At 43.1% G+C, this 13,887-nt stretch overlaps 2 protein-coding genes across 2 annotated transcripts; one reads left to right on the top strand and one right to left on the bottom strand.

Moving 5' to 3' along the window:
* Positions 1-952: 952 nt before the first annotated feature.
* Positions 953-1,834, top strand: LOC148189841 (uncharacterized). Its single transcript, XM_088075251.1, has one exon. It carries the CDS (start codon positions 953-955, stop codon positions 1,832-1,834), a length of 882 nt encoding a protein of 293 aa, XP_087931377.1.
* Positions 1,835-9,012: 7,178 nt separating this feature from the next.
* rtn4rl2a (reticulon 4 receptor-like 2 a) lies at positions 9,013-12,640 on the bottom strand. The gene is made up of 4 exons (XM_042485681.2): positions 12,431-12,640; positions 11,643-11,869; positions 11,260-11,493; positions 9,013-11,008 (listed from the first exon to the last, which is right to left on the bottom strand). Exons 1-4 carry the CDS (start codon positions 12,486-12,488, stop codon positions 10,148-10,150), a joined length of 1,380 nt encoding a protein of 459 aa, XP_042341615.1. The 5' UTR covers positions 12,489-12,640; the 3' UTR covers positions 9,013-10,147.
* Positions 12,641-13,887: the final 1,247 nt, after the last annotated feature.

Genomic DNA, 13,887 nt, shown 5'->3' with positions numbered 1-13,887 from the left:
CTCAAACAACACACAGAGACCCAACTGCATCTTCTTAGTTTCACCCGATGTCGGCAGTAGGAGTATAGTAAGATTACCTGCTGGCCTTCCCTTTCACTGCTGGTGGCTGACACAGACCCTCAATTGTACTATGAATAGTCCATGTCTATGTGACTGTAGCTGTCCACAAAAATTCAGTGCGTAAAGTATGCTCGAGTCTTAACATATACATGTGCAGCACACGATGACTAGTTTAATCTCACCCCTAACGGTAGTGATGGTTTAATGACAGAGGAATAAAACCAAAAGGTGACTTTTAACTTAACATGTCTAAAAAAAAATGACTGGAGGTACACTGGAGGATCTTCCTGCTCTCTTGCTGTGCAGACACTTTGCTGCTTGCTCTGTGCTGATGGACAGACTGTTATACATGGGAATACAACAAATGTGGAACATAACTTCACTGAGAATATCAACACTCACTTCACCACTTGAACTGTCCCTGCAAAACAGGTATGATACACTGGCTCAAAATAAAATGTGTGACAATACTACCTATGCTGAACCCAGGGAAGCCAAGTCTAACCAGAACCTGAGAAATAGCCCCCAAAACCCTGTTAAAGCAAGAGCCAGGATAAATATTGCTAAATCCACATCTGATCAGCCAGACACCATTGTGATTGGGGAAGACGACGTGCTGACGCACTGCGGGTAAGCGTGTTACATCACTTCCGGTGCATCTTTGTCTGTGCCTCTGGTAGCATCTCTGAGCTGCTCCTACGAGCGATTCCCAGCTAATCTTCTAACTTGTTCCTTACTTCGACAGCTTTTATCTGTCTGTGACTGAAAACTCACATAAGTTTTACTTAATCACTCACAGCTGTCTCCTCCTCTCAGCGGTTTTTCCTGTGTATTCACAACCGCTCTCTAACTGTTAGCCAGTTAGCTTCGTTAGCATTAGCTCTGGTTAGCGATGGCTTCTCCCTGCTCCTCTCCCTCTTCTGCTCTCTCCTGCTCAGTGTGTCAGATGTTTAGTTACTCCTCTGCCTCCTTCAGTGTTAGTGGTACCTGTAACAAGTGTAGTTTATTTGCTGCGATGGAGGCGACGCTTAGCGATCTGGAAGCACGGCTCCGCACCGTGGATAATCCCTCTTTAGCTGCGATAGTTAGCAAGCCCCCTGTAGCCATTGCGGACCGACATAGCATAGCCTCTGCTAGCTGTCCCCCGGCAACCCCCGCGCAGCCGGGATGCTGGGTGACTGTCCGAACGAAGCATAGTAAGCTGAAGCCCACGGTACACCATCCACCCCCCCTTCACGTTTTAAATAAGTACTCCCCGCTCAACCACACACCGACCGAGGACACAACCCTGGTCATTGGTAGCTCTATTTTGCGAAACGTGAAGTTAGTGACACCAGCGGCCATAGTCAAATGTATCCCTGGGGCCAGAGCGGGCGACGTCGAGTCAAATTTGAAGCTGCTGGCTAAGGCTAAACATAAATACAGTAAGATTGTTATTCACGTTGGCGGCAATGACACCCGGTTACGTCAATCGGAGGTCACTAAAATTAACATAGAGTCGGTGTGTGAATACGCAAAGATGATGTTGGACGCCGTAATCTTCTCTGGACCCCTCCCCAATGTGACCAGTGATGACATGTTTAGCCGCATGTCAGCACTCAACCGCTGGTTGTCGTGGTGGTGTCCAGCAAATGATGTGGGCTTCGTTAATAATTGGCACTCCTTTTGGGGGAAACCTGGTCTTATCCGGAGGGACGGCATCCATCCCACTTTGGATGGAGCCGCTCTACTCTCTAGGAATCTGGCCGATTTTATTAGAGGCCCAAAGCCATGACAAACCAGAGTTGGGACCAGGGTTCAGAGTCGCAGTCTTACACGCTTGTCTGAGCTTCCTCTAGAACAGTCACACACCCATAATGTAAATTTTATAAAAACAGTGTCTGTCCTCCAACCACTTCATTTGTTTAAAGCTAATATAAACAAAAGGGGAGTTGTACAAGAAAACCTCATAAAAATGAACTCATCTCCTGTCAAACAGCATCATAACAGGAGAATTAAATGCGGACTCTTGAACGTTAGATACTTATCAACCAAGGCTCATTTAGTCACTGATTTAATATTGGTTAACCATATAGATTTATTATGCCTCACTGAGACCTGGCTTTGTCCTGAAGAGTATGTTAGCCTGAATGAATCCACTCCTCCTGGTCATATAGTCACGTTGTGCGGGACACTGGCAGAGGAGGGGGAGTCGCTGCTATTTTTGATTCAAACTTAGCAATTCACACTAAGGCTAAGCTAAACTATAATTCATTTGAAAGCCTTTTTCTTAGTCTTTCTCACCCATCCTGGAAAACTCTACAGCCAATTCTATTTGTTATGGTGTACCGTGCCCCCCAGCCCATACTCTGAATTTCTATCTGAATTCTCTGAGCTTATATCAAGTTTAGTGCTCAAATCAGACAAAATTATTATTGTAGGGGATTTTAACATTCACATGGATGTTAATAGTGATAGCCTTAGTTCTGCTTTCTCCACACTTTTGGATTCAATAGGCTTCAGTCAGTGTGTACATAAATCCACCCACTGCTATAATCACACCCTCAATCTAGTCCTTGCATACGGCATCGGTATTGAAGATTATTAGTCTTTCCTGAGATTCCTGCTCTGTCAGACCATTATTTAATAACTTTTAATTTTTTATTACTCGACTACAAGCCTCTCAGTAAGAGCTACTATTCTAGATGTCTATCTGATTCAGCAGTGGCTAAATTTAAGAAACTAATTCCTTCTGCTTTGACATCATTACCATGTCTTACAGTGACTGAGAACACTACTACTAACTTAAGTCATTCTCAAATTGACTGTCTCATCAATAATGCTACTGGCTCACTGCGATCTTCTCTCGACTCTGTTGCACCCTTCAAGAAGAAAATAATGAAACAAAGAAAATTAGCTCCATGGTTTAACCTCCAGATTCGCAAATTGAAACACAGATCATTAAAATGTGAAAGACATTGGCGTTCAACCAAACTGGAATTATCACAAAACATGGTTTGCCTCAGAGGGCTTTACAGTGTATGACATCCCTCTGCCCTTAGACCCTCACATCACCCAAGGAAAAACTCCCGAAAAAGAACCCCTGTAACCTCAGGAAGAGCGGCAGAGGATGATGAGGGATCCCTCTTCCAAGACGGACAGACGTGCGATTGATGTCTTAAATAACAAATGAAATACAATTGTGGCAAAAAGGAAAGAGAAAGAGAGAGAGGGGAGGGGGGAGAGGAGGAGGAGAGGAGGAGAGAGGCACAGCAATTATCAGGTTAGCATGTTAAATACAAACGGCTCTGAGAAGTAATTAAAGGATTCTAACTAAATCTAAGACAACCAAAGTATAATTTAACTTAACAGATCCAGAACAAAAGGAAGTCAACTAAACTGAAGTTTAACCCTTACATTACCCAAAATAAACCCAACTAAAAACAAACTCTCAAACAAAGGGAAGCGTGGCATGACATGGGAGATGAGAGAGACGGGGTTCCCCCTGTGCTGCAGTGATGTCACCGCGCTCCTTAAGTAGGGGAAGACCTCCATCACAGCCTATCACTCGATCCACCAATCAGCTCCAAGTGATGACACACCTGAATTAATACACACACAGGCACACAAAGGAGCAAAACGTACAACACAGCCAATCTACAACAAAATACCACAATAACACACATTACGACCTCAATCGTAACACATGCCAAGCTGAATCTGTTTTGTATAATGAATATCAATAAAAACGTATAAATTAAAAATTAAAATAAAAATAAAATAAAATTTTAAAAAAAAGTTTTTTAACCATGCGTCAGCACTACAGCAGCTTTGATATCTTACATGGGGGCCACGAGGACTCTGACTGGTCAGATGGTGTTTCATTCAACAGGTTTCTGTTTGTTTTTACTGCCTCTTTTCCCCACTACTCTTGTTTGTTTGTCTTTGTTCCCCTTTCTGTCATGCATTCTGTCCTGCTCATTTTGTTGTCCCCTCCCTGCCCAACTCTTATTCTCTTTCTATCATCTCACTTCAAATGACAATCTCACACATGATGTCAGAATCCATCCCAGACATCTGTGGGGTCCATCTGTTTGCTGTGTGTGTTGCTACATGTTTACATATGTGTGTGTTTGGTCCAATTAGCCCTCTGTGTGGTGTGTTTTGCCTGCTTGTAGGGTGTAATATATATATATATATATATATATATATATATATAGAGAGAGAGAGAGAGAGAGAGAGAGAGAGAAACAAAATACACACTGAAATGCAAATAGTTACGCCTTGGATGAACATGCAGATATTTTTGGGACCGCCCGCTTGAGGAAAACGCAGTGAGTCTTGTGCATGTAATATACCTTTTCTTTACATTGTGTTTGTGTGTGTGTTGCCGTGTGTGTGCGTGTGTGTATGCGTCTGCGTGTGTGTGTGTGTGTAGGCATGCATGTGCATGGCTCCCACTTGTGTGATGCAATGAGGAACGTCTGTCTCCCAGTGGGCTTCTTTCAAGGCGTACCAGCAAAGCAAAGCCAAATGCTGCCAGCGAGGGTACATTTGCACATGTGTGCGTGTACACTTAAGCCTTCCAAATGTTCCGGTCTGCAAAGAGATCCAAGTACATGAGTCAATCATCACACCTCTTCTGTTGCTATCTTTCTGTCTCCCTCTCATTTACATAGATTTTCATTACAGACTGCTTCTTATGTATTCAACCCTTTGTATACTGCATGTGCCCATATGTTCTTGTATCTATATCCATTCAACTGCATAACTTAACATGCATTCGACCATTAACAACAGTGCTCTGTGGCTGCACATTAGATCAAAAGTGTTTATCATCTCAAAAGTCATCTCTTTGATATGGAAAAAAGATCTAGATTTGTACTGGCAGTGCAAAAGAACAAATGGAAAAAAAATAAGAAGCACCCGTGGACTCAGGGCTTACTTTTAACAAACTGACATGTGATAATGTGAAAATCTAAAGAAATACTTCAGCCCCCAAATAACACATTGTATGTCAATAATTCATCCCATGTAACATCAAATTCACAATGAGCTTTGTTTCTCTCTCATATCTCCAGCAAAACTATATCAGAACATCCATCTACACAATTCTTATGCAACTTGTAGAATGTAATCCATGTGTCATGCTTAGTACTTAACAATTGCATGTCAAACGCATACATAGACAGCTCAGGCACGCTACTCATCTGTACAGTGTTTCAGTGAATGTTTTTGGATACTTTGCAAACAGTGGAAGCATTTTGGAATAACATAAATAACAATAATAATAACATAATATTGGAATAAAATGGGTCAGGGTGAGTAACTAATATGCAAATGTTAATTTGGGGAGGGTATTCCTTTTACAAAGGGAACCTGTGTACAAAGAAATTTAGAATCTTGGCATAGACAAAATTTGGCTGACCAAATAGACCCACAGATAAATGGGAGAACAGAAGTGAGACGTTTCTAGTTATTTCTGCAAATGAGTGACAGAAAATCCATGAATCATAGGAGCTTGTTGGCTCATGTAGGAGGTTACATGTTCAGAAGAAAGAAAAGTAAAGAGATGTAAGGGAAACAGCAGAGGACATGACGTCAGTGATGCCGTGGTGAAAGAGGGTATGTGTGAAAGCAAGAACGCAGATGCCTGCTGACACAAGAGAGATGTATGATTTGTTTTGTAGTCTGAGAGGATGCTGAAATTCAAGTCTTGAACATTAAAAAAGGGTGAACAACATGCACATTGCATTTGTGCATGAGAGAGCAGGAAAAGAGAAACAATCAGAGAGATGGGGTCCCAGCAGGTGGGGGCAAGTTGTGACAAAGTAGTGACGCACTTGAACAGGCTCGCAGCAACCAGCCCCCTCCCGTCTTTTCTCTGCTCTCTCTCTTCTCATAAATAAACTGGGAATCATTAATATTCATATTTTAACGTACTGTAGCTTCCACAGATACATTTACATCCCACCCCGACTGCCTCTCACGGTTGAGAAACATGGATGTTGTCCAATCAAATCCATACAGTTTATAGACGGGCTCGACGAGAAAGATGCGTCATGGAATTTTTCTGCCTCACAAAAGCTTGGAGATGAATTGGAATGCGAAGGATGAGCTGTCTGCTGTGCTTGCTTCATCCTTATACAGGCATGACAAGCTGTGATTCCACTGAGTGAGCTTTGTGACACACAGTTTGATCTGTGTGTGTGTGCGTGCACGCGCGCACGTGTGTGTGTGTCTTTTGTATGGAATAGCTTTCAGTTTGCTTTGTTATCTGTTTGTTCAGAATAGTGTCTGGTGCAGATATATTGTTTGACAAAGTGAATATAGCACATAATTAAAGATTCAATCCAATAATAACAAAACAAAATGTTATTTTTATTAAAGACTTACACCTCCCCTACTAAACTGTGCATGTGCAAATTAGCCTACAGAATTATTGTTTATATTCACCTGCCTGATCAATAACTCCAAGCAGGATGCGAAGTTACCATGACAACAACAAACTACTGCTACAAATGAGCTCTTTATAAAAATTAGTAATAACAATCATTTAGGCTCGGATAGTTTCCTTCATCAGGACTGTGCACATACATCACAGAATACATGCTTAGAAACTGATAAACTCTTTTATGTGGTAGGACTTTGAGATGTCATTTCTGGCATGAAGGTGAATAAAAAGTTACATTTGGAGTCGATATACAATTCCTCAGCATTGTATATCTTTGTCGCTCTGGGAAATAACTCTGTAAACAAGTTTTCACTGGTACTACTTTCTACTGAATAATAGCTCCAATGACAAGGTTGTTATTCACCACAGTTACCTGGATCGTGTTTCTCAAATAAACTATTTGGACTTTCAAAACTGAGTCTTTAGCCATGTCAGCAGTATGGCTCTGCAGATGGCAAAGTTGATCCATCACTTTGCCGCAGACTGAAATATCTCAACAGCTACTGCTGACTTGGATCACACATTGTCTGCCATCATTGGATCACAATTTGAATTTATCAGATACTCTGGTTTAACTCAAATACCTGCAAAACTAATGACATTTCCATCAGCCCCGCTACAAATTGTGTACAGTGATAATTAGCAAATGTTAGCATGCCAAAAGGTAACCTGAAAAGTAATCACTGGCATCAGCTTGTTAGCATTTATTTTGTGTGTATTAATTCAATTCAATTTTCAATTCAATTTTATTTATAAAGCCCATTATCACAAATTACAATTTGCCTCAGAGGGCTTTACAGCATACATCATCCCTCAGTCACTGGACTCTCACAGCGGATGTTGATATTAGCACATAGCTCAAGGCATTGAGCCTCATGATCCTTTAAGGAGAACAAATGAGATTCTAACTCAGAATACTGAGTCCTTATTTTAGCTGCGGCTGAAATTTTTGTTGGGTTGTGGCACAGAATGAGAACAATGGATTTGTTCTCCCACTAACACTGGAGTAAGGGATCTCTTGTTCTGATGTTGTATGTACCACTTGGAAAAGGGGATGCTAACCTTTAACCTAAGAATGTTGTTGATGTTGTCTCTTTGATTGCATGCTGTCAGCAAGAACAGGTGTTGTTTCTGGTGTCATTTGAGAATTGTAGTGTAGTGTCACTGTGCTGGAGTTTAAACAGCTCATGCTCTGTTTTCTTCTCTTTGCTTCCAGTTATCCATTTTTCTCAGCTCAATAGTTACACAGTTGAGAAAGCTGGACAACTGCCTGGAGGACTTACACAATGACAGTTTGCATGCATGCATGTGTGTGTGTGTGAGTGCATGTGTGCATGCACTTTGATTGAACACATTTTGTTAAAACAAGTATGAATTTATTATTTCTTTATGCTGCATCATTCAATAACATTTTTTTTCTAATACAGTACAAATAAAATAACAAATAAGCCAGCAAATGCACACTGACAAACTGAAAAGGGACAGCACATGGTATAACTGCCACTTTGGTCATCTGACAGTAATCTCTCTGTCATGGCCACTGAAGAGCACCTGGGCTCAGTTTGACCTCCTCCACAACACTCAATAGAGACTTAACTTAACAGTGAGACAATACTTAATATTTTTACAAAGTAATTATTCATCAAGAGCTCAACTGACAGAAAATCTCAAAGAGACTTATTGAACCCAATAGAGAAAAAAAGACTGTGAGGTTCTTTCTGTTGAAGCGAGGCTAACTGGCTGTGTGTGTGTGTGTGTGTGTGTGTGTGTGTGTGTGTGTGTGCAAACGTGTGTGTGTGCCTCTCCAACATTACCTCCTACTCTTTCACTCCTACTACATCTTGGCCTTTAGGAAAAATAGTGCTGGGAGAAGAAACAAGCTCCTATACATCAGCACACCTACAGTATGTTGCTTCCTACAAGGCAATGTGGAAAACCGTTTGAATAGGGAGGGATTAATAAACACTGCTGAAGGAGAGAGTAGATGCCTATATTTGGTAACTTCCTTTTTTTCACACTGCTTCTGCTGATCGCTCACATTTCTTCTTTTTATTGTTGCTGCCTCAGCATTAATAAATTCATTGTTGGTTCGACCTTCAAGCCCACTCTTCTATTACTTCACATCATGTCCATCTGTCCATCTGCATGTCAATGTGTCAGTCTTAATTTGTCTCCTGCTCTCTCTGGCTCTGACAGTCACCAGATTCTCTCATTGCTCTTTTTGTGTATTTACAAATACACAATTCGCGCCTTGTGTGGCCATCTGGCATCGCCCACCAATGAGTCAGAGTGACAAACCTACTGACGTATTTGCCTTTTGCTGAGGTGCTAGCTTGTGAATCCATTCATCCCCATCTATACACACACACACACACACATGCACACAGACAAATAGACACAAACTGAAAAATGTCCATTACAGCCATTCTGATAGCTTCTCTTTGTGATGTCAGGTCTATGTGGTGGGTCCTTTCACTCCACTTCAGTCAGTGTTTAGTCACATAATGTCAATCTGCTACTTATTTGTTGTATTTTGATTTTGTTTTTATTTGTTTTGTCACATTTGTTATTTGCTTTTGCTTTCAACACAAAATCACCATGTAGAAAACCTTCAACACTAGTCAACAACCTTTACACAGTATATCATTATGTCACAGAAAGACATCCAAAATCCCCAAACCTCTGCCTTCCAAACAGGAAGAATTCTTTCCCTGTGGTTGTCTCAAATGACACCATGTTTACAGAAAACTGTGAGTTGAATGGATGGAACAACTAGTGATCAGTGGATGTATTACTTTTCTTCTGCAGGGTGTTGCTTCTACTGCCAGCACTATCCTTGTCTTGCTCTATTGTCACTGCCTCTTTTTTTTATTGCTGCAAGAACACTGCCCCCCTCCTCTGTCCTTTTCTCTCTTCCTCTATCTGATCCAGTATGTTGAAAATCCCCTCCCCTCCCCTGCTTTCCTTCCTTGTCATTTGCTTACCACCCTACCTTTTTCACTGATGTCTGCATTCTTCCACTGTCTTTCGTTTCCCTCCCTCCCAGCTTCACAGTACGTTGTCTTATGGTAAACTCTCAGTCTTCTCTAAAGTCTTCTCTCCTAGATCAAAATGAATGTGATTGCACTGGACCACACATATCAGATATCACAAAAATGTATCCCTATTTACATGACACTTTAAGTGGTTACAGTGATGTCATTACTGAGCACTGATTCTAACAGTAACTGTAGTATTTGTAGCAGCCAGTTAATTGGGTGCACTAACAGCAGTAGTAGTTATAATTAAGTTGAGGTGAAAAAACATCATTCACAGCTGCTATCAAAATGCACTGACATTAGTGATGGACTCAGCCCTCGTTGCCCTGATTGCAGGGAATCATAATGTGACACCATACAGGTGAGACACAGAAAGCCATACCTGTAGAGTATTATGGATGTAAATAATCTTAGCTGAAAAACTCTCATCAGCCCTGAAAAGTGGTAAGCCCTGTAGGTGGTAGATTCAATATCTAACCGTCCTCCTATCTCCCTGGCTGTGCCTTAATATTCGGCTTACAGCAAAGCGGGCAAAGGGGGTGTAGAGTCTAACAGGTATCCTCACAGCCTATAAAACAGGCTGGAAGGGAAAAAGATGTGGTACTAAGAGTCAGGTTCAGCCGAATAGCAAGTGGAGGTTGAGGCCAAGGCTGACAACAGAAACGGCTAGTAGTAAGAGGAAAAAAGGTGAGTAGGATGAAGGGGCAGAGGAAGATGGAGGCAGGTCAAATTCAGGTGGACATTCGAGTTCAAAGCATCGCAGGGTAACACCTGAGTCCTCATTTCCGTAGTTTGCCCAGTATTCTTCTGCGTCAAGTTTGGGCAGTGCCAGCTCCTCCTCACCCAACTCATACTTGACTACTGAAGTGGTTGTGGATGGGCCTTTCCCATACAAACCAGCTTTGACGGTCTCTGAGGATTTCTCAAAGACACCTTTTGTGGACGACTGGGGCTTGTTCTTATGAAACCACCATCGGGTTTTGGTGCTGAAAGTGGTGGTGGTGGAGCCAGCAATGGAGCCAGGGTCGGGCAGGGGGCAGAGGGCAAAGTCCATCTCACGAAGAAAGCGGAGGTCCTGGTTGCGGCGGGTGGAAGGGGAGGCGCAGATCACCTCGGATGAAGAGACACGAGCCTCGCGGAACCACTCCCACAGGGCGCGGGCCTCGCAGCCGCAGGACCAGGGATTGGCGTTGAGGCGAAGGAATTCAATGCCCTGTGTGTCCCTCAGGGTCTGACTGGGCAGCTCAGCCAAGGAGTTGTTAAACAGGAAGAGCATGGTCAGGCGGCCAAGGTCACGAAAGGCGCGGCGGTTCACCTGCCTGATGCGGTTGTCATGCAGGAGAAGGCGGTCGAGGTTGACCAAGCCTCGGAACACATTCTCTGACAGGGTACGGATACGATTACCGTGCAGGAAAAGCTGGCTCAGGTTGATGAGGTCAGAAAAAATGTCATCTTGCAGGAAGTGAAGATTATTCTCCTTAAGAGCAAAAGAAAAGGAAGGGGTTAGCATGAAAAGATCAGAGACACTGGGATTTCTGATATTTGTAACAGGACATTTGTGATGCTCTGTGTGTGTGTGTGTGTGTGTGTGTGAGACAGAGAGAGAGAGAGAGAGAGAGAGAGAGCGAGAGAGAGAGAGAACTCTGTGTGTGTGTGTGTGTGTGTGTGTGTGTGTGTGTAAAACTGTGTGTCAGAGTTCTCTACATGCATTGTCTCCAGCACTCCTACCTGCAGGTACAAGAACTGCAGGCTGTACAGCTTGTGGAAGATGTCATGGGGCAGAGCGGTGAGCCGGCAGCGGTGCATGTGGAGGCTCTGGAGCTTCTCTAAGCCACGGAAGGCTCCCCCCTCCAGCCTGTGGAGGCTGGGGTTGTCCCCAAGGTCCAACTCCTCCAAGTCCCTCAGCTCACTGAATGCCCCTGCCTCTATCCATGTGATGTTGTTGGAGAACAGCCACAGGACCTAAAGCAGGAAAACAAATGGATTGAACGGTGATTCTTTTTCTCAGTGGATACTTTATACATTACAACATTACAAAAATATATTTGAGGAGAACTGTTTGATTCCTAAAAATACTCCTCTTCTCCTTGCGTTTTCCACACTCCTCTTACCTGAGTCCCGAAGCCAAAAGAACCAACTCGAAGCTCCGTGATGCGGTTGTTTTGGAGGAATACGCGCTGCGACTCATAGGGCACTCCGACCGGGACGGCGGTGAAGTTCTGCGCCTGGCAGCTCACGGTCATGGGGGTCGGGTAGCACACGCACAGGTGCGGGCACGCCGATGCCGGACTTGGCTTGCCGAGGAGCAGCCACACCAGCAACCAGAGAGAGAGAGCGCCTGGAGGAGAGCAGGGAGGAGGAGGATGGGGTTAGCGGGAGCTGTCCGTGGTGCTGCCATCATCCCGTACCACACATCACAGTTTACTGAGATTCCAAACCGCTGAATATTTGCATTTATTGCACTGGTTTTTAGTTGGGATGATATCTAGATGAAAAGATGCACAGTTTTATATTTCTACAATAATTTAGGTTTAGGCCTCAGCGCTGCACCAGCACCAACCATTACGCACAGCAAGTGTCACAACATAGCAGCTCTTTCTAAGCGTTAATACAGTTATTTTTAGAATCCACCTCACATTCTGCTATCTGACGATTGTAAGTTTAAACAAAAAGTGTAACTATCCGAGAGAACTCCCGGGTTTCCTTTCGAATTTATTACCCATCCAATCATAACCTAATCATAATATAAATTATCGATTTTGCATTTAATATATGTAAGTACATCAAGCGCTCTTTTATTTAAAAATTGGAATTTGTTGCACAAGTAATACAAAGCAGCACAAGTCTGAGTTTGCAGTGTCCCTGTATCTCAAACCAAAGAAGACAGATACAAACTTACTTTTGCAGTTGCGCATGATGGAGCATCGTCGACTCCAATAAATCGAAGAGGTGTCCATCCTGAACCAAAGCCCAAAGCGAGTTAGCCTGAGAAGGCGAAGTAAAGCCTGCTATCTCTGCTGATGCCCTGGTTCCCGAGTCGGAGCGACTGAGAGTGTGCCGGTTGATGGCTACCAGTGTCCCATATATACTCGCAGCATCCCAGCATCCCGTTATTGCCTACGGCAGTGGGCACCGAGGAATCTCCTACGTCACCGATCCAGGGTCATGAATGAGTGAGGGCGGAAAGAAACGGAAAGGGAAGGGGCCGACCGTTGGGGATTCTCTCAGAGAGTTTTTACGCGCGTAAAGCCTGGTTGGAGAGGAGACGTGCGCTCAGACTGAGAGGAGGAGACTTTCTCTACGTACATAGGAACAGGAGGGAGGGAGTAATAGCGAGTGAAAGTACAAACAGACTGGGAGGTGGTGGGGGGGGCACGGTGCCCGATAATGATGACTGGGCTCTGTGGAGGAGCGGAGAACGGGTAGGAGAAGAGCGCACACCACAGTTTCCTGGCTGGCTGTCTCAGAGACCGTTATGGTCTGCTTCCGGCGCGCTGCAGCCAGACAGAAAAATACAGAAAAGGGCTTAGATGGTTCTGTCTTAGAAAAGGAGGATGTCCCCAAATTGTGATTCAACCTCCAGTTTGATAGCAGAGAGTCACTCAAAAAAACCGTGATATTTGTTGTTGGAGGTGAAATACGACATGCACTAGTCATGCTGTTTGTACTAATAATAACTTCTGACATAGTTTCTTTGATGATGGAAATACAGGAGGCTAAAGAGGGAGTGGACACAGAGAAGTGTGCTTTCTTTCACTATTTTACTATTTTAGGACATTTGGATGACTCATCCTGTGGTGAAATGAGAACAGGACTTGCAAATGCAATTCCAACTTCATGGTGTGTATCTCCATTGCTATTGCAAATACTGTATATTGGGTTCATCAGTGGGCGAGAGGGGCTAATAATGAAGCCAGACAAACAACAAAACACAACAGATGTTTTGTTGGGTATAATTTGTACACCAATTTAAGTCTGTTTTGCTGTTTCTGTGCCTCAAGCTGTTATTGCTTGCTAAACCACCAGTTGTAGGATGATACAGTGTGATGAATGAAACCTTTTCATTCATCAGATGTCATTTAAAGATGCAGTTAACTACTTGAATAGACTGAGTGAAGTCCCTGAACAGTGTCATGTAAAACAACAGTTCTGTAATGTTTAACTACTCATAAGTAACTTTTCATTGAGCTGATACTGAAAAGTGTTCATTTAGTCAGAGGCTTGGTGTGTGCTGACAGCTTGTATCAGATTTTTCACAAATGAATTTTGCTTTTTATATTGCATAACATCAAAGGTGTTTCTATCTTACTGGTCAAGATGGATCACATTGTTCCATAATCCAGTTACCATGTAGAA

This window comes from Plectropomus leopardus, chromosome 3, assembly GCF_026936395.1.
Source record: "Plectropomus leopardus strain MGB_pleo_1.0 chromosome 3, ASM2693639v1, whole genome shotgun sequence".
NCBI lineage: Eukaryota > Metazoa > Chordata > Actinopteri > Perciformes > Serranidae > Plectropomus > Plectropomus leopardus.
Note: the sequence above shows the minus strand (reverse complement) of the source record. Positions and strands in the feature narration are given on the sequence as shown.

Bases quoted from the DNA above. Each gene is read 5' to 3' on its own strand.
- LOC148189841 (XM_088075251.1), top strand. From the start codon at position 953: ATGGCTTCTCCCTGCTCCTCTCCCTCTTCTGCTCTCTCCTGCTCAGTG.
- rtn4rl2a (XM_042485681.2), bottom strand. From the start codon at position 12,488: ATGGACACCTCTTCGATTTATTGGAGTCGACGATGCTCCATCATGCGC. The intron at 11,494-11,642 runs GTAAGAGGAGTG...TTCCTGCTTTAG, and splicing joins CTTTTGGCTTCGGGACTCAG to GTCCTGTGGCTGTTCTCCAA. The intron at 11,009-11,259 runs GTAGGAGTGCTG...TTTGCTCTTAAG, and splicing joins TGCAGTTCTTGTACCTGCAG to GAGAATAATCTTCACTTCCT.